The sequence below is a fragment of the Bufo gargarizans genome, chromosome 1, assembly GCF_014858855.1.
Source record: "Bufo gargarizans isolate SCDJY-AF-19 chromosome 1, ASM1485885v1, whole genome shotgun sequence".
Classification (NCBI taxonomy): domain Eukaryota; kingdom Metazoa; phylum Chordata; class Amphibia; order Anura; family Bufonidae; genus Bufo; species Bufo gargarizans.
Window position 1 is genome coordinate 184,883,330 of NC_058080.1, and position 26,287 is coordinate 184,909,616.

At 44.5% G+C, this 26,287-nt stretch overlaps 1 protein-coding gene across 2 annotated transcripts in view; it reads right to left on the reverse strand.

The window, feature by feature from the left end:
• Positions 1 to 26,287, reverse strand: part of ARHGAP10 (Rho GTPase activating protein 10) — a 353,126-nt gene that overhangs the window by 267,509 nt on the left and 59,330 nt on the right. For both annotated transcript variants that reach the window (XM_044300373.1, XM_044300381.1), the window contains exons 2-3: positions 5,583 to 5,678; positions 5,427 to 5,488 (exon numbers count right to left, since the gene is read on the reverse strand). In XM_044300373.1, the coding sequence (XP_044156308.1) occupies positions 5,427 to 5,488; positions 5,583 to 5,678 (158 nt within the window). The remainder of the gene's footprint in view (positions 1 to 5,426; positions 5,489 to 5,582; positions 5,679 to 26,287) is intronic.

Here is a 26,287-nt window from a genome sequence, read left to right on the forward strand (position 1 = left end):
ATGGTTGTGTGCATGAGGCCTAATAATGCTAATAAAAATGAGCTCTGTGTGTAGTCCGATTTTGTAATCATGGGTTAAGCGGGCAATCCTTATTAAAGTGGTCCATACCCACTGACTTTGGTGAAATCAGCAGACAAAGTGCTGGGTGCAACTACTCGGTTGCTGGATTTGAACAAGCCCAATTCACTGCTTTGTAGACACTGGCCTTGCCGAGATGAGCAGTAGGAGACATGATGGCTTCCTCCATCTGCTATTTCACCCATACTCATTGCTTGGGGCACATATTCATAGCATGTACCCTCACTGGTGAAACGAGGACTTGTAATACTTTTTCTAATGTTCAGGAATCCAAGGATGTTATTGTTAATAGCTCTGTAACACAGAGTCTGCTCTACGTGAACGTTTTAGATTATGTGGCTGCAGCTTACCATGGGACATCCTCAATAACAAGGTATTTAACCACAACCAATGCATCATTTTACACGTCCTGTGGCTGAGAATTTCCTTCCCTACTAAAACAATAGCCTCCTTTCTAAAGAAAATATAAAGGGTTTTTAGCTTGTCACGTTAGATATTTTTACTTTCGATTCTAACTAAAACAGGAAAAAAGATATTAAGTCATGTCGTTCTGATAGGAAAAATAATCAAAACACAAGAACTATTTCAATATCTGACCAAAAATAAATTTCATAGCCTTGACCTCTCATGCTTTCACTCCAGAATTCTAGCTACAAAAAGTCGTACAATCTTGCAACTTTTAGCATTTTTTACACCAAGGATTCCATTTTTTAAAAGTGGGTGGTTGTATATGTTAATGAGTTTCACTCCAGATTTATCACCGAGATTTTTTTTGATTTTTTTTCGTGCTCCCACTCCAGTAAGGAGGGTTGAGTAGGAAAACTGGAAAAGCTTTTCTCAATAAAAGTGTTAGGCTTAAAGTGGTATCTCACTTCAGCAAATGGCATCTATATGTAGAGGAAGTTAATACCAGGCACTTACTAATGTATTGTTATTATCCATATTGCCTCCTTTACTGACTGCATTCATTTTTCAGTAAAGGAGGCAATATGGACAATCACCAAATAGGCCGGCGTTTTTCCTATAGTGTGCAAGCACGACCACTACTGACGGATTGCAGGGTGGTCATAATCATGGAAACGAGCAGTGCATAATGTGATGGAAAAATGAATGCAGTCAGTAAAGGAGGCAATATGGACAATCACAATACATTAGTAAGTGCCTGGTATTACCTTCCTCTACATATAGATGTCATTTGCTGAAGTGAGACAACCTGTAACGAGGAGCCGTCTCCACTAGTGGTGGTGAAACCTGACTCCTCACCCTTGAAAGTCTAATTGGAAAATCATCCAGAAGAGCCCATGCAGCTCGGAATGACCAGGAGGGATCTAAGACATCAAAAGGGTGCCTGCTTTTATTGCGGAGTATCGGATCACTGGTTACGGCAATGTCCGAAAATTCCTCCTTCCAGGAGATCTTCACGTCATGACGCCCAGGAGGATAAGGTAGTCCCCAAGGTGGTTAAAAAGAAGGTATTGTTACCTGTGGGTATTTATTTTGGCTCTAGTAAGGGTTCTGGGAAGGCATTTATTGATTCTGGTTCCGCCTCTAATTTTATTGACCATAATTTTGCTTTCCCTTGGTGTACCCATGTTGTCTCTGGCTAACACCATTCATATTATTACTATTGATACCACACCTTTAGTGGGTGGGACAGTATAATATTGTACTCAGGAGGTGACCTTGACTGTGGGGGTTTGTCATACTGAGTTTACTTTTTTTTATTCTAAATAATTTACCCGTGGAGGTAGTTCTGGGTTTACCTTTGCTCCAGGTTCATAATCCAGTCATCAACTGGTCCACAGGTGAATTAGAGAAATGGGGGGGTGAAATGTGATTCATGCTGTCTCCCTGTGATTCAGGCTGGAGTCACTGTGGAGTCGAACTCTCTTCTTACATACATTAGTGACTTTGCTGATGTTTTTTCCATGTCAGAGGCTGATTTCCTTTCCCTTCATAGACCATATGACTGTGCCATCAATCTTGTTCGGGATCCAAGTACCCTAGGGGTCGTATTTATACTGTGTCCGGTCCGGGACGGGAGTCTATGAGGGACTACCTGAAGGAGAGTCTACAAAAAGCACATATTAGACCCTCGGTGTCTCCTATGGGGGCAGGGTTTTTCTTTGCCAAAAAGAACGGTGGATTGAGACCGTGTATTGATGATAGAGAGTTAAATAAGATTACTATTAAGAATCAGTACTCTTTGCCGTTGATTCCAGACCTGTTTAACCAAGTCCCTGGAGCTCACTGGGTCACTAAACTTGATCTCAAGGGGGCCTATAATCTTATTCGTATTTATAAGGGGGATGAGTGGAAAACTGCCTTTAATACCCGAGGGTCATTCTGAATATTTGGTGATGTCATTTGGTTTCAGTAATGCTTCCAAAATTTTGTCAATGACATTTTTATACAATTTATTGGAAAATTCGTGATTGCTTACTTGGATGATATTCTGATTTATTTGCCTGACTGGAATTCTCATGTGGTTCACACTAGTGGTTCACACTTGGGAAAACCAATTATTCGTTAAGGGTGAGAAGTGTATTTTTGGAGTGCAGGAAATTTCATTTTTGGGATATATTCTCACACCCCAATCCTTTAAGATGGATCCGGGGAAGATGCAGGCTCTTTTGGAGTGGGTGAGACCCTCCTCACTTAAAGCGTTACAACGCTTCCTGTGTTTCAAATTATTACCGGAAATTTGTTAAGAACTTTTCTACTATTGCCAGCTCTCACTAACCTGAGAACCTGCGCTTTCTTTTCTCGTACGTTCTCTTCTACGGAGAGAAATTATGACATTGGTAATCGAGAGTTATTTGCTATTAAATGGGCTTTTGAGGAATGGCGTCATTTTTTGGAGGGGGCTCAACATCGTATTACAGTAATTACTGATCATAAGAATTTAATGTTTTTGGAATCTGCTAAACGTTTGAATCCCAGACAGGCTAAGTGGGCATTATTCTTTACACGCTTTGACATTTTTACTTCCTGGCCTTAAAGTAATGCAAAAGTTAAAGCGGATACCCTATCCCAAAGTTTTTGTGCTTTTCAGTCTCCTGATACTTCACCAGAACCTATTTTGCCGGCAGGTATCATTGTGGCTTCGGTCTCCTCCGATTTGACGACCGAAATTACTGCGGGACAACACTTGGCTCCTGTACAATCTTCTAAAGACAAGTTGTTTGTCCCTGGTCATTTCCGTCTCCGACTGCTAGGTGACTGCCATAATTATGTTTTTAGTGGGCATCCGGGCATTAATGCCACCAAGGAAATAGTGTCCAGGTTTTACTGGTGGCCCACCTGTCTAGAGATGTCCAGTCTATAGTCTAGAGATGTCCAGTCGTATGTATTCTCTTGTGAAGTTTGTGCCAGGTCTAGGACTCCTAGGTCCCGTCCGATAGGTGAGTTGCGTCCGCTGCCCATCCCTATTAGACCTTTGTCTCATAATTCCATGGATTTTGTTACCGACCTCGGAGGGCAAGTCGGTTGTGTGGGTAATCGTTGACCGTTTTAGCAAAATGGTACATTTCGTCCCACTGGCAAAGTTGCTCAATGCTAAGACTCTAGCTTCCCATTTTGTGTATCATGTAATAAGTCTACACGGAATTCCGGAGAATGTAGTTTCAGACAGAGGTGTTCAATTCATCTCAAAAATTTGGAGTGCCTTTTGTCATAAATTTAATATCTCTCTGTCTTTTTCTTCGGCCTTTCACCCGGAAACCAACGGTCAAACTGAACGTCTAAATCAATCTATGGAACAATATTTTAGATGTTACGTCTCCGACAACCAACATCTTTGGGTAAAATATTTGTCCTTGGCTGAATTCGCCATTAATAATAAGGTGAACTCATCTACTGGTATGTCTCCTTACTTTTGTAATCTTGGATTTCATCCGCATTTTAGCTCATTTTTGCCGTCTTCCTCTCAGATTCCTAAAGCTGATTTAGTAGTTAAAGAACTGTGCATAGTCTGGGCCCAGGTTCATTCAAACCTGAAAAAAGCCCAGGAGGTTAAAAAAAAATTATGGTGACAAAAGGCACTCTCGAGGGGTAGATTTTGGGTTAGGAGACAAGGTGTGGTGATCCATCAGGAATTTGAGTCTGAAAGTACCTTCGGGTAAATTTGCACCTCGATTTATTGGTCTTTATGAGATAATTGACGTCATTAACCCAGTGTGTTACGGTTACCCGACTCCTTTTGCATTCATAATGTTTTTCACAAAGCTTTACTCAAAAAGTATGTGTCTCCTGTATCTCCTGCACAGGAATCTCCGCCGCCAGTGGAGGTTGCCGGCCAACTAGAATTTGAGCTTTCTAGAATCCTTGATGCGAGGAAGGTTTATAATTCTTTGCAATATTTAGTTCACTGGAAGGGTTTTGGTCCCGAAGAAAGGTCTTGGGTGCCAGCAAGTAAAATGCATGCTACAAGGCTGGTGAGGAGATACCATTCAACTCAACCGTGAAAATAGTCTCTAGTGAATATGGGTCTAGTGGCCCCTCGTGGGAGTACTGTAACTGGCAGCAAGCGACGCGCTATTCCTCTTCGTCTCCATGATGACAAGGGGGCGGGGAGGAGCTGGCAGTGCACGATTCCTTAGCGTGGCCGACATCCTCCATCCCCTAGACAACGAGAGCAGCTGGGGAACTGAGCACCGATGTCAATGAATGGGCGCTCAGTTATACGGAGGTGCGGGACATGGGACCTATTTAAACAGGTTGCCTGTGGTTGGTCTTCATCTAGTGATTCCTGTTTGTGTGACTTCTACCTCGGCTTGCACTTCACTCTGACCTGGTTCTACCCCCTGTATTGACGCGATCTCTAGGCTTCTGACCTCTGCTTGTATTTGACCCTGACCTGGTGTTACACTCTGGTACTGACGCGACCTCCTGGCTTTTGACCTTGGCTTGTAGTCACTTGGCATTATAGTTTATTGTGTGCTTTTGTACCCTCCTATACGTTACCTGGGCCCTTTGCTCTATTGCTATTCTGTGCTGGGCTGGAAGCCTCGCTTCTGTGTGATCTGTCTCACTATTGTGTACACTCTGTGTTCCTTTTCTTAGGCCCCTGCACATACATAAGCTAGGGACTGCCGCCCAGTTGTACACAAACGGTTAGGACAGACCGTGCAAGTAGGTAGGAATAGAGGTGTGGGTGGAGTTCAGGGCTGCACTCATCCCTACCTATCGTGACACAACCCCTTTAAGGATAAGACAAATTTATCAAACAACAGGCCACATTTGATAAATGTACTATACAGTACACCAACACAGACTCAAGCAAAACTGATGTCCGATATTCCCCTCATGATAAGTTCCCACCATCTCTTTAGAAACATGAAACTCACCATTATCTCTCTCTGCTCTTCAAGGTTTTGTAAAAAATTAGAAAACTCCTGTAGCGATGCATCTGGAAAACATTGTTGGGTAAAGTCAATCATCTGATCGACGTCAAAGGCAACTTCAAAAGACATATGCCAACTGAGAAAGCGGGCTCGACATACCAATGCACCTCTCGTCATCTGTCTCTGCATCGCCAATGAATTCAAACTTGAAATCTCTTAATGAATGCGCAAACTTTCTCTGAGCTGTGGAAAGACCTAAAAACCAAAAGGAATAGTGTTACAGGAAGAAGCAGGCGATCCAACTATTGAAAATAAAATTCATAGTGGAGAAGATGTGCATTTTAGGGGTTGTATAAGCACTTGGTAGAAGGTATTCATAGACTCACACACTCCATCCCTTAAAGGGGTTGTCTCACTTCAGCAAATGGCATTATTATGTAGAGAAAGTTAATACAAGGCACTTACTAATGTATTGTGATTGTCCATATTGTCTCCTTTACTGGCATGATTCATTTTTCCATCAAATTATACACTGTTCATAACTAGGGGTTATGACCACCCTGTAATCCAGCAGCAGTGGTTGTGCTTGCACACTATAGGAAAAAAGTGCTGGCCTCTCTGGTGGCCGGGACGGTGGGAGCTCACATATGCTGGTACTTTTTTCTATAGTGTCCAAGCATGGCCACTGCAGTGTGGTCGTAATCATGGAAACAAGCAGTGTATAATGTGAAGGAAACATGAATCCATCTAGCAAAGGAGGCAATATGGACAATCACAATACATTAGTAAGTGCCTTGTAATAACTTTCTCTACATGATAAATGCTATTTGCTGAAGTGACAAAACCCCTTTAAGAAAAGGAGTATATTCTGGGAAACAAAACGTGCCAGTGTGGTGTCCTGCCTATGGACCTGCTGCCTACTTACTCGTCATAGGAAAGGCTTTGAACTTCAGTCAGATTCCACTCACTCAAAGGGAATATCTATAGCACTTCCAAATGTGTGCTGTGGTTAAAGACTTTTGTTTTTCAAAGGAATTGTAAAAAGTATAAAAATAGATTACTCAGATTATGTAAAAATCATTTTATATATGGCAGGTTATAGACACTTCCTCTATTCTGCATGGATTTTTCTACGCAGAATCTGTGCCATAGTTTACACAACACAGCTTTTTACTTGTGCGGTTTATAAAACTGTGATGTGTGTGAATGGGGATAACCTGTGCTAAGGCCCACATCACGATAAACTACATATCTACTGCAAAAAATCAAAAGATCAGTGATGGATTTCCGCTGCGGATTCCATGGAAAAATTCACATCGGATTATTTCAGCAACAGAGGCTACTAAAATGTATTTAATTTTTTTCTGTTTCATAGAATTATTCACATTATTGAAGAAAAAAGGTCAACAAGCAAAGACAGGAGCAGGCAGAAATTGTACTCACAATACTTGCATTGTTTTAATTTACTGCGCAAGGGAACTGGAACCCCTACTGTGTCTATTCCGTGAGTGCAAAAGCAACGCAAAACCGACTCATAGCAGACACCACTTCTGACAGCTTATGAAGCAGTCCAGATAATGTTTCAAGTACGCAACACATTTACAACCTCCGAATTTACATGAAGCTAAATTTAAGTGCATACACTAGAGCGCCATTCTGTAAATAAAGCCGTTTTTCTAAATATTTTGAAAACAAATCTTTTAAAAAGACACCAGAAAACAAAAGGTTCAAAAGCCCAAATAATCCTGAAACAAAACATTTTGTGGATCCTGTGAAGCTGCCAAAGAATAATGGCAGAGGAAGAAAGCAACAGCTGCGGTGCCAAAGGTTGCACAGATTTAGCACTACGTTTTTTCTTGGAAGTTCACTTGGATAAAGCACATTTCCTGGGTGTGGTATTAAGGAAGAACACTAAGGATAGGTTCACACAAAGGATTTTGTCTGGAAAAAAATCCTCCTACGTATCCCACGGCAGAAAACTATGGGCAGTGCTGCGGTCTCTGCTGTGGGTTTTCATGTAGCCACTGAATCAAGCTAAACCGCGACCAGGCTCCCAATGATAAATCGCACCAAGAATATACCAGTACATTCTTGGCGCGGTCTTGGAAACCTTGTGGCAACCCCTCTCCAATCAACATAAACTCGGGCGCAGCCTCCTATAGAAAACAGAGAGGCGGTTTCAAAGCGGATTCAGCCGGGATTTTAGCACCATATCCGCACCCCAAATCCTCTGTGTGAACCTACCCTTACTAAAGACTCATTTACACTGGCTGATGATTGGGGCAATTATCGGGAAGGAGTGTTCTAATAATTGCCCTGTGTAAGGCCTAATGCACACGACCGTGCCGTTTTTTGCGGTCCGCAAATCGCGGATCCGCAAAAAACGGAAGGCGCCCGTGTTGCCTTCCGCAATTTGCGGAACGGAATGGGCGCCGGCAATATAATGCCTATTCTTGCCGCAAATCGTGGACAAGAATAGGACATGTTATATTTTTTTTTGCGGTGCTGTGGAACGGAGCCACGGATGCGGACAGCACGCGGAGTGCTGTCCGCATCTTTTGTGGCTCCATTGAAATGAATGGGTCCGCATCCGAGAAGCCAAAACGGCAGCTCGGATGCGGACCCAAACAACGGCCGTGTGCATGAGGCCTAAAGGTAACACTGATCATGCTGTTTTTTTTCGGGTGAACGCATTGTTAATACAAGCACCAAAATCATAATTTCTAGACAGCAGATCATCCTGGGTAAACAGATTCTCAATTGTCCCCATACAGAGGAGAGGATTGCTGGGGAGGGGGGAGGTTATACACAGCAGAGAAAGCTGTATATGGCAGTGGATCCTTGTCTACACTGTGTGATCTGCTGCAGCAAATGATGAGTATATGTGCTTCAAAGATGTGATCACCCAATGAACACGTGTTTGCAGTCTCAAAGGGCAAGTAACTATATCTAAGCCGCTTCTCATAGAAACAAGGAATAATCTCATATATATAAAAATGAATTTCTGTCTGTCTTTATGCGCGACCAAACGACTGGACCGATTTGGCACACAGGTATATCAGGTGTCCGGGAAGGTTTTAGACCGGGTCTCAGCTCTCTAGGATGTACCGTTCATTAGATATTCCCAAAAAATGAGCCCCCCCAATACAAGCTTGCAAGTTTTTCTCTTCAAATCCCAACTACCATAAACACAGTTTTACTCCAGGTTTCCATAACAACCCAGCCATATTTCTTTACTGCTTAAAGGGGCGGTCACAGTGAAAGTCACGGTTAAAGGGGCGGTCACAGTGAAAGGGGCAGTCACAGTGAAAGGGGCAGTCACAGTGAAAGGGGCAGTCACAGTGAAAGGGGCAGTCACAGTGAAAGGGGCAGTCACAGTGAAAGGGGCAGTCACAGTGAAAGGGGCAGTCACAGTGAAAGGGGCAGTCACAGTGAAAGGGGCAGTCACAGTGAAAGGGGCAGTCACAGTGAAAGGGGCAGTCACAGTGAAAGGGGCAGTCACAGTGAAAGGGGCAGTCACAGTGAAAGGGGCAGTCACAGTGAAAGGGGCAGTCACAGTGAAAGGGGCAGTCACAGTGAAAGGGGCAGTCACAGTGAAAGGGGCAGTCACAGTGAAAGGGGCAGTCACAGTGAAAGTCACAGTTAAAGGGGCAGTCACAGTTAAAGGGGCAGTCACAGTTAAAGGGGCAGTCACAGTGAAAGGGGCAGTCACAGTGAAAGGGGCAGTCACAGTGAAAGGGGCAGTCACAGTGAAAGGGGCAGTCACAGTGAAAGGGGCAGTCACAGTTACAGGGGCAGTCACAGTTACAGGGGCAGTCACAGTTACAGGGGCAGTCACAGTTACAGGGGCAGTCACAGTTACAGGGGCAGTCACAGTTACAGGGGCAGTCACAGTTACAGGGGCAGTCACAGTGAAAGGGGCAGTCACAGTTACAGGGGCAGTCACAGTGAAAGGGGCAGTCACAGTGAAAGGGGCAGTCACAGTGAAAGGGGCAGTCACAGTGAAAGGGGCAGTCACAGTGAAAGTCACAGTTAAAGGGGCAGTCACTGTGAAAGTCACAGTTAAAGGGGCAGTCACTGTGAAAGTCACAGTTAAAGGGGCAGTCACTGTGAAAGTCACAGTTAAAGGGGCAGTCACTGTGAAAGTCACAGTTAAAGGGGCAGTCACTGTGAAAGTCACAGTTAAAGGGGCGGCCGACTTCGAAAGTCACAGTTAAAGGGGCGGCCGACTTCGAAAGTCACAGTTAAAGGGGCGGCCGACTTCGAAAGTCACAGTTAAAGGGGCGGCCGACTTCGAAAGTCACAGTTAAAGGGGCGGCCACTGTGAAAGTCACTGTTAAAGGGGTGATCAATGCTAAATTGGCAGGCACTGTTAAAAGGGCGGGCACTGTGAAGGTCATTGTTAAAGGGGTGGGCACTGTGGAGGTCAATGTTAAAGTGGCGGGTACTGTAGAGGTCACTGTTATGGGGGAAACTGTTGATATTTTTTTACGACACACGGCAACATAAAATTTAATAGATGAAATATACCCGTGCGAAGCCGGGTCCTTCTGCTAGTCTCTTATATTATAAAAATGAGTTTGTCTGTCTGGACGTTCTTTATGCACGACCAAACGACTGGACCGATCTTCAACAAATTTGGCACACAGGTACATCAGATGTCTGGGAAGGTTTTAGACAGAGTCTCAGCTCTCTAGGACTTACCGTTCCTGAGATATTCTCAAAAAATTACCTGCATTAGCCAATACAAGCCTGCAAGTCTTTCTCTTCAAATCCCAACTGCCATAAACACAGTTTTACTCCAGGTTTCCATAACAACCCAGCCATTTTTCTTTACTGCTTAAAGGGGCAGTCACTGTGAAAGTCACAGTTAAAGGGGAAGTCACTGTGAAAGTCACAGTTAAAGGGGCGGTGTCACGGTTATTACGGGGAAGGAAGGACAACCAAAGGGAACCTACAACAAAACAACATCAGACTAGGCCCCAAACCTAGGTCACCTCCTAAGAATCCCTAAATATCTCTCCCTAAGCTGCTATCAACATGTGCAAATCTCAAAAGGTAGAAATGCACAAAACCATCAGCTTAGTGAATAGGGAAAGAGGCAACCGTCTCTTTCCAAACTGAAGGAGCCAGAGTCTCCCTGAGGCCTAGTCAGAACAAAAGGGAAAAGTACCTAGCTTTGAGAAGCAACTGGAACAGGAGAACCACCACACAAGCAGAGCACTCCACAGAAGAGCTATTAGCCGCAGGGAAACCAGTGAAAGGCGGAACATATAAAGGGGCCACCTGACTGATAATGAGCAACACCTGTGAAGGGGTGGAAACCTGTCAGCAACAAAGAAAACAATAGAGATCTGTCAGATCGACTCCTAAGTCTTCCGTCTATCTGAACTTCTAAAGATCTCTCCCAGAGCCGGCGGTGACAGTAACCCCCCTTCTACGGGTGACCTCCGGGCACCCAGGACCAACTTTATCAGGGTGGGCTCTGTGAAAGGCCCTCAGAAGCTGACTGGCATTCATATCAGTCGTCGGGACCCACATTCTCTCCTCCGGACCGTAACCCTTCCAATGAACGAGGTATTGAAGGGAACCCCAAGGACACGAGAGAGTCAACAACTCTGGAAATTTAAAACTCCAGATTCCCGTCACCCATGACAGGTGGGGGTGGCAAGGAAGATGGTACAGCAGGTTCCACATAACTCTTTAACAAAGATTTATGGAAGACATTATGGATCTTCCAAGACTGCGGAAGTTCAAGGCGAAAAGAAACCGGATTAATAATGGCAGAGATCTTGTATGGACATCTTAAAGGGGTTATCCGAGTTATTTTTTTGTTCTTTCTATGTTCCTAACTAAGCAAATGTAACACCTTTCCAATTCACTCACTTTATCTGGAGTGGCTGGTTTCTCAGATTTCACTGAGGGTCACATGACCTGTGATGTCAGCTTCTCTCTCTGCTCTGATAAAGGTCATTATACATGCAAATCCACAGACGTGGTTTACATGATACAGTGTCCATGTAGTTTGATCTATGTGGGGGAGACCACGATGGAACTGAGGGAAAGAATCAACAAACACAAAAGCACAATAAGAACAGGAGCACTTGACAAACCAGTTGCTAAACACTTCATCGACTGCAAACATTCCATCAATCAACTAAGATTTCGAGTTATCGATAGCGTAGGGTATCTAAGAAGGGGTGGGGACAGGAAGGGAATACTTAGGAAAAAGGAACTCAAGTGGATCCATACCCTTAGATCCCTTCAACCTTTTGGTTTAAATTTAGAGTTCAATGTCGCATCCATCGATTGATTGGTCGCTGTATTGTCCTCTCAAGTATAGGGACATCATGTTTTTTATATGTGTTACACATCCCTATTGCAATGATTTCTAAATTGATATGTCAAAATGCCTTCTATAGTGTTTGACGTGTAATACATATGGGGGATACATTATGCATATGATGATTCTATATGATTGTTTTGCACTATGACATGTATTGCTTCCATCTGTGTAGATATGCGAATGTGCATACTCCGATTGTCCTTTGACAATGGGGCGATCACTATTGTGGTTTATGACCGTATACAATACTGATCTACCCATTTTTGTACACGGATTATGCACATTCCTCCATAGCAAATAGCGCTGACCGTGGCGTCGCCGTTACCATGACGCCGATATCTGCGCTGTGTCTCCATTGGCTGTGCCTCACATGTGACCCACGAGATTGACGCACGGTTGTGCGCACCGTACTAGGTGTCACGTGATAGTCGCACAGGCCATGACGTGAATGATCGCTTCCAGCAGGCCATTGGTTGGAGACATGGGCGCCGTCCGGCGTCATGGTGACGGGTGATACTTCCGGTATGTAAATATGGCGAGATGCGACTGCGCATTAGCAATGATGGTACGCCGAGGCGCACATTACGAGTATGGCGGACATGTCAATGATAGTAAGTAGCAACATAAACCAGATGTACTCCATATATTGATTGGCTATGACGATGTAATGTGGGGTGTGTATTTTAATTTGGGGGGGTATATATATGCCTACCAGCATTGTTGTCATTAGGCTTGATAAAGACTGGTGAACAGTCGAAACGTTGCCGATTGTGTCTGGAGGTACGAATAAAAGAATTTTTTGATACTGCGATATGCTGCCGAAGCCATCTTCTTTTCTATGCTCTGATAAAGGTGTCACTGTGCTGGCCACGCCCCCCCCCTTTCACTGCAGTCTACTCTCTGCTAGGATTCTTAACCCCGTCAGCTGCACAGCTCTGCAGCAGGGACAATTCTGGGCACTGGAGCTGATATACTAGAGGGAGCATTGCACAAGAAGGTAGGGGAAAGATCCTGTGTGTATTAGCAGTGTCATTATACAGCTGGGACATGTAGTCCTACACATGCAACATGCTGCAGAGTCTTCCAGCACTCAGGGCAGCTCTTGTATCCACTCCCTTACCAGTGTCATTATACAGCTGGGACTTGTAGTCCTACACATACAACATGCTGCAGAGTCTCCCAGCAGGCAGACAGGTCACTCAGGGCAGCTCTTGTATCCACTCCCTTAGCAGAGCAGGGGGAGGGGCAGAGATTGTTTTTATTGCATGTAAACAAAGGCCCAGAAAAGAACCAGGGAAATGAGGAAAAATATATATTTTTTTTTTTTTGCATAAAACTTGCTTAGCTCAGTTATATATCAGATTTTCAGTGCTATATTATCTTTTTTCATAACTCGGACAAACCCCTTTAACTTCCAGGATGGCACCTTCAACTTAATGTTTTTAGTGGACAACCACACCAAATCACCCACATTCAGGTCCGGACCAGACACACGTTTCTTGTCAGCCATACGTTTATACCTATCTTTTTTAAATTGTGTCAAATCTGTTTTTATTGGTAAATAAAAGCATATACAAAGTACATACAGTGATAACAGTCTCCTTAAGGAAACCTATTGCAAAAGACAGACTAGACATCTTCACCATTAACACAATCAAGTATCAATTAGGCTTCTAGGGCTATGACCCGACACTACAGGCATGTGAAGACCTCCAATCTTATCGTAATTTCTGATATCTCTAAATGTACATATGGAATATCAGGTGAGTACATACAAAAAGACACTAACAACACATATAACTAATAGAACATATTAGTCCTGTCGCCTATGATGTTGTCCAATGATTACTAATACCTTCCATCCACTGTGTCATATAACTCGTTCCCCAAGATAAATTATTGAGGTTCCGTCAAGACCAGGCTCAATTGGCAGCATATTCCCCCTTAACAGGGTCGAGTTACTTGGGGCGTGTATGATGGGAACCTCACATCAGCTTACTTTCTTAATACCCGATCCTTGTCAATCTCCTCCATATCTATCTTCCTAGTGTACTTTATCCACGGATCCCAGACCTGCAAATATTTATCTCTTGTGTTATAAGTCCAACCCACTAATTCCTCCATTCTGCACATATCGCTCATTTTCTCATGCCACATCCTAAGGGACGGCGGGTCCTTATCTCTCCATTTCATAGGGACTAACAATTTTGCAGCTGCGATCATATGTGTGGGAAGACTCATTCTATTTGGTCTGAATCCAGTTAGGGGTAACCACAAAAGAACTAGTTCCGGGGTAAGTTTCAGGTCCACAGAACATATCTCGTTGATTAATTTTTCAATATCTCCCCAAAATGCCTTCAAACTCGGACAGAACCACCACAGGTGTGATATAGAACCTCTGTCCTTCCCGCACCTCCAACATGAATCATCGGATACCAAACCCATTTTGAATAACATCTCGGGGGTTCTATACCACCTAGTTAGAATTTTTAGGGAATTTTCCTGCGTCAGAATACATTTAGAAAATCCGTGTGAGTGTGACAAGATATAGTTTTTGTCCCTATCATCCAGTTTGCAATTCAGTTCTCTCTCCCATGCGCCAATGTACGTGGGAATACTTTTGAACTTATCTCTCAACAATTGCGTATAGATGAGTGAGATGCATTTCGGGGGGATCTTGGGAAGCAAAATGTAGGATTCCAACCAGGTAGGATCTGCAAGCGGAACAAACTTGGACTTTTTGAGCTTATTACACGTGATCTCAAAGTCCCTGACCTGCAGGAAGTCCCAGCTGGCAGCATTTCCCCCTTCTAAGGAGGCGTAATAGTCATTCTGATGTGACAATTTCACAAGATCTCCTAATACTTTCCCCGGACAGGAGTTCCAGATGGGACCTGGGTCGACCAATGATTTGTTCAGGATCTGGGGCAACATTTTAAGAGGTGTTAGAGGTGACAACTTCCCTCTCCCCATGTTAAGCTCTTCTGCTCTATTACATGCAATAACTGTACTTTTCGTGAGGACACTGACCAGGGAATCTTTATCTGGTTTTTTGAAAGGGAACCACAGCATGTAGTCTGCTGAGTTTCCCATGAGGGCACGCTCCATCTCCACATGCAATGGTGAGGGTGTGGGCCTCACCAAGGCAATCCATCTCTCCAGATGTACAGCCTTTACATACTGCTCCACATCTGGGAGTGAAACGCCTCCCTGCTTTTTTCTCCTAGTAAGTAACCCAAAGGGTAGCCTAGCCTTTTTATTCGCCCAGATATATCTCCCTATGATCCTCCTGAGTTTAAGTAGGTAACTGGCCGGTAAATACAGTGGAAGAGATCTTAGGGTATATAACAGCTGAGGCAATATGTAAGCCGTAATCACATTTTTCCTCCCTAACCAGGAAAGGAATGGCAGAGAGCTTTTGGTGAGAAAGGTTTCTATCTTATTCAATAGGGGAGGGAAGTTTAGTCTGAACAACAGGCCAGGGTCGCTAGAGATATTAATTCCTAAATGCTTGATAGAAGTATGTGGCCACTTGAAGGGTGTCAGTTTCTTAAGTTTAATTAGCTGTGCGGGGGATAAAGATATACCTAGCGCTTCAGACTTGTCCATGTTAATCTTAAAGTTGGACAGAGCCCCAAAGTGCTGGAAAATAGTCAAAACCTCTATCTTTTTTAAATTGAACTGAATTTTCCACCAGATAGATGACAAGGAAGAAGCAAATCTCTCCTCATCAGGAATACCAGAGGAATTATTCCCAGAGAACGTACCAAACAGAGTGAAACCCATATGCACCAAAAAATGGTGACTTATCAGTGGACTTCTGACAACGGTTATTCAAAGCAAATTCAGCCAACGACAAAAATGAGGACCACTCCTCCTGATTCTCAGCGACAAAACACCTCAAATATGTCCGTTTGACTGAGGGTGAAAAGCCGAAGAGAAGGACAAACGAATCCCCAGGCGAGTACAGAAAGTCTTCCAGAATCTGGAAACAAATTGAGTCCCTCTATCCGACACCACATCAGAGGGATGTGTAATTTCACAATGTTATCAATAAATGTCCGAGCCAGTGTTTTGGCATTGGGTAAACCAGAAAATGGAATAAAGTGTGCCATCTTACTGAAGCGGTCAACCACCACCAAAATCACCGTCATCCCAGAAGAACTGGGCAAATCCGTGATAAAGTCCATGGACAAGTGCATCCAGGGACGGGATGGGATGGACAAAGGAAGAAGAGATCCTGAGGGCCAAGTATGAGTCACCTTGGCACGTGCACAGGTCTCACAAGCTGCCACATAGCCCTCAACACTCTTAGGTCTAATTTAGAAAACACCTTAGCTCCAACAATCTGGCTGAACAAATCTGGAATCAGGGGAAGGGGATAAGGATCAAGGATAGTGATGCAAACTCTCGGAAATCTAGACACAGTCTCAATGGTCTATCTTTTCTCTTTACAAAAAAGAACTCTGCCGCCATAGGTGACTTAAATGGTCTGATGTGTCCCTTTGCCAAACCCTCAGTAATATACTTTCGCATAGCAACTCTTTTGGGTTCAGACAGGTTATACAACCAAGACTTTGTCAACTTAGCTCCGGGAATCAGATTGACCTGGCAAGCATATTCTCTATGAGGGGGTAATTCCTGATCCACACCCTCAGCGAACACATCAGAGAAATAGGAGACAAACGGGGGGAACATCTTAGTGGATATCCCAGCAAGAGATGTGACGAGGCAGTTTTCCATACAGTAATCAGCCCTTGATCTGTCTCGCTTGCCAATCAATGACAGGATTATGTTTGGACAACCATGGCAACCCTAGCACCAGAGGGGACGGCAGACCCTTCATTATAAAACAAGAAATACCCTCAACATAAGAATCCCCCATCCTTAACTTGATATCCTGCACCATGTTAGAGAAAGATTTTTTAGAAAGGGGGGCAGAATCAATAGCAAACACTGAGCTCTCTTTGTCCAGTGCATTAGATTTAAAACCATGCATCAGGACAAACTGGTAATCCACAAGGTTAACCCCTGCCCCACTGTCCAAAAATACCTCCACATCAATATTTTTGGAATCTAGCGCCACCCTGGCAGGCAGGAGGAAACGGTACTACCGGTAAAAGACAAGAGCATGTTCTCAGATTCCCTAACTACTCTGCCAAGAGTTAAACAATTGGTAACACCATCTTTTTTTTTATTCTCGCCAAGAAATTTTACATAGGGACAAACATTAACAAAATGACCCCTTTACCACAAAACAAACAAATAAAAAAAACACACACAGTCTCTTTCTAGCCCTGAAGTTCTTATCACCAAGGTCTAGACAGACCCGTTGCATAGTTTCATCACCAGACATGGGCTCAGGTGTCTCAGTACCCCAAGTGTCAGAGGGGACCGACCTCCCTTCAGGTAATACGTCTCTTGCACCTTTCACTCAGACATCTATCAATTCGTACCGCAAAAGACATGGCAGCCTCTAATGAAACAGGATTTTCATGGAGTGCTAGGGCATTTTTTAGTCTCTCAGAAAGCCCCTGACAGAACTGTCTCCGGAGAGCAGGGCCATTTCTACTCAGAATCAATTGCCCACCTCCTGAATTCAGAGCAGTAGGACTCAGCAGACCAATTTCACTGGATGCAAGCCGCGCAACATAGATTCAGCCAGAGAAACTCGATCTGGGTCGTCATAAATAAGTCCCAGGGCTCTGAAAAAACTATCCACCGACCGGAAGGATTGGGATTCGGTCGGCAAAGAAAAAGCCCAGGATTGAGCGTCACCTTTCAATAAAAAAAATAACGATCCCCACCTTTTGGCTCTCGTCACCAGAGTGAGGGAGTAAACGAAAATAAGGTTTACATGACTCCCTGAACCGAACAAAGTTGTCATTTCCTCCGGCAAATCGGTCCGGGAAGGTGATCTTAGGTTCAGATCAGGTCTGGACTCCACTGGCGGAGACAGACGCCTGACACATTGCAACAGTTTCACGGAGGTCTGCTACCTCCAGTGACAACCCTTGCATGCGATCCACCAGTGCAGAGACAGGATCCATGACAACACAGAACTGGAGAAGCAGTAACGGTATATGGCGGCTGATAATGTCACGGGTAGTACAGGGAAGGAAGGACAACCAAAGGGAACTACAACAAAACAACAACAGACTAGGCCCCAAACCTAGGGAAAGAGGTCATCTCCTAATAATCCCTGAATATCTCTCCCTAAGCTGCTATCAACATGGGAAAATCTCAAAGGTAGAAATGCACATGCACCGGAACCTGAGTCTGCTGAAACACTGCCCCAAACCCTCAGCTTAGGGAACAGGGAAAGAGGCAACGGCTCCATCCAAACTGAAGGAGCCAGAGTCTCCCTGAGGCCTAGTTAGAACAGAAACACAAGGGAAGGGAAAAGTACTTCGCTCGGAGAAGCAAATTGAACAGGAGAACTACCACACAAGCAGAGCACTCCACATTAGAGCTATTATCGCAGGGAAACCAGTGAAAGGCGGAACATATAAAGGGGCCACCTGACTGATAATGAGCAACACCTGTGAAGGGGTGGAAACCTGTCAGCAACAAAGAAAACAATAGAGATCTGTCAGATCGACTCCTGAGTCTTCCGTCTATCTGAACTTCTAAGATCTCTCCCAGAGCCGGCAGTGACAGGCGGCCACTGTGAAAGTCACTGTTAAAGGGGCGGGCACTGTGAAGGTCACTGTTAAAGGGGCGGGCACTGTGAAGGTCACTGTTATGGGGGAAACTGTCAATATCTTTTTATGACATACGGTAACATAAAATGAAATAGATGAAAGCCGGGTCCTTCTGCTAGTCTCTTATATATATAAAAATGTGTTTATCTGTCTAGACGTCTGTCTGTCTGGACGTTGTTTATGCGCGACCAAATGACTGGACCGATCTGGACCAAATGACTGGACCTGCATTAGCAAATACAAGCCTGCAAGTCTATCTCTTCAAATCCCAACTGCCATACACACAGTTTTACTTCAGGTTTTAATAACACACCAGCCATTTTTCTTCACTGCTGTAGGTCAGCTTTAGGCTAGGGCTACAGGACAATAAGTCGCACGACACATAGGGCACAACTACGCTGCTACATGCAGCCATCTTAGATGGATTTTTTGCGACTGTCGTGTCGCATGTTGTAGTGCGACACCATTGCCTATAATTATTAAAGTTGTTGCGACAAATGTCGCCGTGTAGTGCTAGCATTAAAGGGTCAGGGCGCTGTGGAGGTCACTGTTAAAGGGGCGGTCAATGTTAAAGAGGTGGGCACTGTCGAGGTCACTGTTAAAAGGCAGCCACTATAAAGGTCACTGTTAAAGGGGCAGGCACTGCGGAGGTTACTGTTAAAGGGGCGGTCACTGTTAAAGGGGCGAGCACTGTAGAAGTCACTGTTAAAGGGGCAGGTAGTGTGGAGGTCACTGTTAAAGGGGCGGCCACTATGAAGGTCACTGTTAGAGGGGTGGTCAATGTTAAAGGGGAGGGCACTGTGGAAGTCAATGTTAAAGAGGCAGTCACTATGACGTTCACTGTTAAAGGAGTGATCAATGTGGAGGTCACTGTTAAAGGGGCAGGCACTGTGGAAGTCACTGTTAAAGGGGAGGCCAGTGTGGAGGTCAATGTTAAAGGGGCTGGCACTATTGGAGATCACTGTTAAAGGGGTGGGCACTGTGGAAGTCACTGTTAAAGGGGTGGGCACTATGAAGTTCACTGCTAAAGGGGTGGTCACTGTTAAAGGGGTGGCCACTGTGGAGGTCAATGTTAAAGGGGCGGGCACTGTGGAGGTCATTGTTAAAGGGGCGGGCACTGTGGAGGTCATTGTTAAAGGGGCATGTTCTGTAGAGGTCACGGTTATGGGGGATACTGTTGATATCTTTTTTACGACACATGGAAACATGAAATTAAATAGATGATATATACCTGTGCGAAGCCGGGTCCTTCTGCTAGTGCTAGATAAAGGCTAAAGTCTTATTTACTTAGGGAACACATGTTTTAGATACAGTATATTTAAAATATGTTTGGAAAACAACAGTGAACCACGTGGCTTTTCTTTGTCTGTTTTCAAGTTAGACATCTGCACCTTGGGAAGGATTCCTACACTCATTAGGCAAGAATATTTGAAGTCCAACTTAGAGCAAGGAGTGCTGACTGTGAAGAACATTTCTCCACAGTCACCTGATCTCAAACCCGCCAAACATTTATAGGGGCATTTAAAGGGCGAGGAAGCCAAGTATTCAGTCATCACAGGATACTCTTTGGAACTGTCTCAAACATATTTGAGTAAGGCCGAGTTCACACTTCAGTTACTTGGTCAGTTATTTCCATCAGTTATTGTGAGCCAAAAACAGGTGTGGAACTGGAATTATTTAAAATGGGCACCAGCACCCTGTCCTAGAATGTGAGCAGGACTGGTTGCCTCCACTTGCAGAGCTGCCTAGGGGATGAGAGGGCCTCACTACAGGTCCTTCTAAAAAAAATTAGCATATTGCAATAAAGTTCATTATTTTCTGTAATGTACTGATAAACATTAGACTTTCATATATTTTAGATTCATTACACACCAACTGAAGTAGTTCAAGCCTTTTATTGTTTTAATATTGATGATTTTGGCATACAGCTCATGAAAACCCAAAATTCCTATCTAAAAAAAATTAGTATATCATGAAAAGGTTCTCTAAACGAGTTATTAACCTAATCATCTGAATCAACGAATTAACTCTAAACACCTGCAAAAGATTCCTGAGGCTTTTAAAAACTCCCAGCCTGGTTCATTACTCAAAACCGCAATCATGGGTAAGACTGCCGACCTGACTGCTGTCCAGAAGGCCATCATTGACACCCTCAAGCAAGAGGGTAAGACACAGAAAGAAATTTCTGAACGAATAGGCTGTTCCCAGAGTGCTGTATCAAGGCACCTCAGTGGGAAGTCTGTGGGAAGGAAAAAGTGTGGCAGAAAACGCTGCACAACGAGAAGAGGTGACCGGACCCTGAGGAAGATTGTGGAGAAGGACCGATTCCAGACCTTGGGGGACCTGCGGAAGCAGTGGACCGAGTCTGGAGTGGAAACATCCAGAGCCACCGTGTACAGGCGTGTGCAGGAAATGGGCTACAGGTGCCGCATTCCCCAGGTCAAGACACTTTTGAACCAGAAACAGCGGCAGAAGCGCCTGACCTGGGCTACAGAGAAGCAGCACTGGACTGTTGCTCAGCGGTCCAAAGTACTTTTTTCGGATGAAAGCAAATTTTACATGTCATTCAGAAATCAAGGTGCCAGAGTCTGGAGGAAGACTAGGGAGAGGGAAATGCCGAAATGCCAAAATGCCTGAAGTCCAGTGTCAAGTACCCACAGTCAGTGATGGTCTGGGGTGCCATGTCAGCTGCTGGTGTTGGTCCACTGTGTTTTATCAAGGGCAGGGTCAATGCAGCTAGCTATCAGGAGATTTTGGAGCACTTCATGCTTCCATCTGCTGAAAAGCTTTATGGAGATGAAGATTTCATTTTTCAGCACGACCTGGCACCTGCTCACAGTGCCAAAACCACTGGTAAATGGTTTACTGACCATGGTATTACTGTGCTCAATTGGCCTGCCAACTCTCCTGACCTGAACCCCATAGAGAATCTGTGGGATATTGGGAAGAGAAAGTTGAGAGACGCAAGACCCAACACTCTGGATGAGCTTAAGGCCGCTATCGAAGCATCCTGGGCCTCCATAACACCTCAGCAGTGCCACAGGCTGATTGCCTCCATGCCACGCCGCATTGAAGCAGTCATTTCTGCAAAAGGATTCCTGACCAAGTATTGAGTGCATAACTGAGCATAATTATTTGAAGGTTGACTTTTTTGTATTAAAAACACTTTTCTTTTATTGGTCGGATGAAATATGCAAATTTTTTGAGATAGGAAATTTGGGTTTTCATGAGCTGTATGCCAAAATCATCAATATTAAAACAATAAAAGGCTTGAACTACTTCAGTTGGTGTGTAATGAATCTAAAATATATGAAAGTCTAATGTTTATCAGTACATTACAGAAAATAATGAACTTTATCACAATATGCTAATTTTTTTAGAAGGACCTGTACACTGCTCTACAATAAATGTCATGATGTGATCCTGCCTTGATATGCCATCGTGGCTGAGCAGCCTGACAAATGATGAGACCTTGTCCCCTCACCCCGTCACTTCCCTAAAGAGCTATGCAAGTGGAGGCAAGCAGCACTGCTTATATTCTAGGACAGCCATCTTCAAAAATTCCAGGAGAAACCCTTCAAGGAAACAGCCAAGCAAGTGTTCATAACATAGGCCCTAGACCCAAATGCGAGACCAGCACACCAGATATTTAAAGCATATACAGTACATATGCTATAAATGTCTATAATGGGAATACCTCTTTACCACTAATACTGCAGGGGAACATGTATGGTGATGCTGATCGTACAATTTGCAGACATCTGCATCCATCACACTCACGTACTTTACACTTTGTAACATGCAATTTTTGCTCAGAGTATAAAAAAAAAAAACTTGAGATGGAAAATAGGAAACAAAAATCATGTGCTGGAATGACTGTAAAATAAGTTATTAACCTGCGTCTGTTATAACGTGACAAGTTCTGCAAATTAACCCTTGTATTAAAAATAGAAAGAACTAATAACTAAATGGTTTTACAAGAACAACTGAGAAATGCTAATATAACAATAACAGGAGAGCAAAGAGCACTGAAAGCTACCCACACAGTCTTCTAGTGGGTCTGTCATCAAGGAAACAGGACAGCTGCACTATTAGTCCAAATGGCTAGTAGGACCCGATATATTCATGAGCGGATGCTCCTTCTCTCCAGTGACTGACAGGGGGCTGTGTAACAGTATGAGAAGCAGGGGGAGGCTCCCCTCAGATTCATGCACACAACAGTGAAAAATGGTTGTGTGACAACTGTGTAAGTAATGGCCATCACACGGCCATTTTTAGCACCAATGAAAGTCTATGGGGCTATACACATGGCTGCTTTTTAACGTCCAGTGAATAGCAGCCGTCAATAAATAGAACATGTCCTATTTTTGGCCGTTTTCATGGCCAGACAGACCCCATTGAAATCAATTGGACAGTTTTTACGGCCGCTAAGACAGGCGTGCACCCATCTAACGGACATTACAAACAGGTACACTAGCACAATGTGGCCTTTTAGGGGTTAAAGCATATATATATATATATATATATATATATATATATATATAATTTTTTTTTAATCCTCACCTCATTCACTTGCTGTTGCTCCTCTCTTCATTGAAAAGGACCTGTTGAAGGACCTGCGCTCAGCATAATGTCATCACCATGCGCTCATGCAGCGACTGCCTCTGTGCGTGCAAGTGGATGAAGTGTTTTTTTTGGGGGGGGAGAAAACGAAACATTACATCTGGTGGCCACTATTACAGATGGTGGCCACTATGGGGGACATTATTATAGATGGGAACCACTATGGTGGACATTATTACAGATTAGGGTCACTATGGAGGACATGATTATAGAAGGGGGCTAATATGAGAGACATCATTACAGATGGGGGCCACTATGGGGGACATTATTACTGCTGCGAGGTGTTCCGTCTTCATACACGTTCACACAGTGTGTAGTCTGACATTCAGCTTAAACCATTCCTGTCTTCCAAATAAGAGGACTGTTATTTGTAGTGTAACTTGTTTATTGGTAAAACAGGATTGTTTGAGAAAACTACAAGAATACAAATAGCAAGTATAAGTATAGGGCTACATGCACACGACCATGGTGTGTTTTGCAGTCCGCAAATCTCGGATCCACAAAACACGGATCGCATCCGTGCACGTTCCGCAATTTGAGGAATAGCATGGACAGCCTTTAATATAACTGCCTATTCTTGTCCGCAAAGCGCGGACAAGAATAGGACATGTCATTTTTTTTTTTGCGGGGCCATGGAACGGAACAACAGATGTGGACAGCACATGGAGAGCTGTCCGCAACTTTTGCGGCCCCATTGAAGTGAATGGGTCCGCACCCGAGCCGCAAAAACAGTTTGGAGGGTTTGGACACTCATGCACAAACAAATCCTGAATAAATTGGCAGGTTCAGCTAATGTTAAAAGGGTTTTCCTACATTTTGTAAAGTAAGGTGCAATCAAAAGCTTAAGGCCCCTTTCACACGAGTGAGTATTCCGCGCGGGTGCAATGCGTGAGTTGAACGCATTGCACCCGCACTGAATCCTGACCCATTCATTTCTATGGGGCTGTTCACATGAGCGGTGATTTTCACGCATCACTTATGCGTTGCGTGAAAATCGCAGCATGCTCTATATTGTGCGTTGCGGTGCGATAATCCACGCAACGCAGGCCCCATAGAAGTGAATGGGGTTGCGTGAAAATCGCAAGCATCCGCAAGCAAGTGCGGATGCGGTGCGATTTTCACGCATGGGTTTTAGGTGACAGTCTATTCACTGTATTATTTTCCCTTATAACATGGTTATAAAGGGAAAATAATAGCATTCTGACTACAGAATGCATAGTATAATAGTGCTGGAAGGGTTAAAAAAATAAAAAAGTTAACTCACCTTATCCTCTTGTTCGCGTAGTTCGTTCCCGGTCTGTTCTTTGCTAGCTGTGGGCTTGGGCTAAAGGACCTGTGGTGATGTCAGATCACATGCTCCATCACCATGGTGATGGACCATGTGATTGGAGCATGTGATCTGACGTCACCACAGGTCATTCAGCCCAAGCCCACAGCTAGCAAAGAACAGACCGGGAACGAACTACGCGAACAAGAGGATAAGGTGAGTTAACTTTTTATTTTTTTTAACCCTTCCAGCACTATTATACTATGCATTCTGTAGTCAGAATGCTATTATTTTCCCTTATAACCATGTTATAAGGGAAAATAATACAATCTTCAGAACATCAATCCCAAGCCCGAACTTCTGTGAAGAAGTTCGGGTTTGGGTACCAAACATGCGCGATTTTTCTCACGCGAGTGCAAAACGCATGACAATGTTTTGCACTCGCGCGGAAAAATCGCGCATTTTCCCGCAACGCACCCGCCTCTTATCCGGGCAAAAAACATGACGCCCGTGTGAAAGAGGCCTAAAGGGGTTTTCCGAGACTTTGTAACTGATGACCTATCCTCAGGATCGGTCATCAGTATCTGATTGGTGGCTGTCTGACACCTGGGACCCCCACTGATCAGCTGTTTAAGAAGGCACCAGGGGTCCTGTGAGCACCACGGCCTTCTCCCTGGTCACCAAGCACAGCGCCATATATTGTATAGCGGGTGTGTTTGGTATCGTGCTGAGTCCCATTCAATACTATAGGGCTGAGCTGCGCCTAGGTCATGTAACAGATAAACGTTTCGACATTGGCCTTGGAAAAGCGACAAGAAGGCCATGGTGCTCACAAGAACACCGGTGCCTTCTTAAACAGCTGATGGGAGTGGGTCCTGGGTGTCGGACCCCCACCGATTAGATACTGATGACCTATCCTGAGAACATCAGTTTTAGGCCTCATGCACACGGCCGTGTTTCTCGGCAGAGAGCGGTCCGTGGTGACACGGCCTGGATTCCTGTTCAGAGCAGGAGCGCACAACGTCATTGGTTGCTATGACGCCGTGCGCTTCATGCCACCGCTGCACTACAGTAATACACTATACAAATGTATTACTGTAGTGCAGCGGCGGCATGAAGTGCACGGCGTCATAGTAACCAATGAGGCCGTGCGCTCCTGCTCTCAGCAGGAATCCAGGCCGTGTCACCATGGACGGCTCTCGGCCGCGGAACACAGCTATGTGCATGAGGCCTTAAAATCTCAGAAAACCCCTTTTAAAGGGGTTATCCCACTTTGCGTATTTATACTTACCTGCTGCCACCGCAAGTTCACTTCCTGGATTCTGGCTGGGGGCGGGCTTCATCTTGATTGAAGTCTTCTCCCGGCCGGGCCGCGCGCTGGACTGAAAGCGCACGCCGCCGCGCATGCGCGATGGTGACTTATTTCTGTCCAGTATAGTACAGACCCGGCGTGCGCGTTCGCAGCTCTGTACTATTCTGGCCGGGAAGAAGTCACCGTCGCGCATGCGCGGCAGCGTGCGCGTTCAGGACAGCGAGCGGACCGGCCGGGAGAAAAGAAGGAGTCTTCTGGGCAAGCGCGACCATCGGGATTTTGGAGAAGAGCGGTGGTCGTAACCAGGGGAGACCGAGTCACAACAATAAGGTAAGTGGGGGTGAATTTTATCCTAATCGGTGGGAATTTGTTAATAAAGTATATTTACAAAAATGATCACTGTCAAATCATTAACAGATTTAACAGTGATCATTATGATGGGATAACCCCTTTAAGCTTTCCATTGCACATTAACCATTCCATTGTCATGTAATGTATACACCACAAGGCAAATGTAATAGCTTACAGCTACTGCTTACTGAATTCTGGCCCATGAAGAACCCAAAACATTGCACATAAGACCATTTATCAGGGATAGATTAAGGGTAGCAC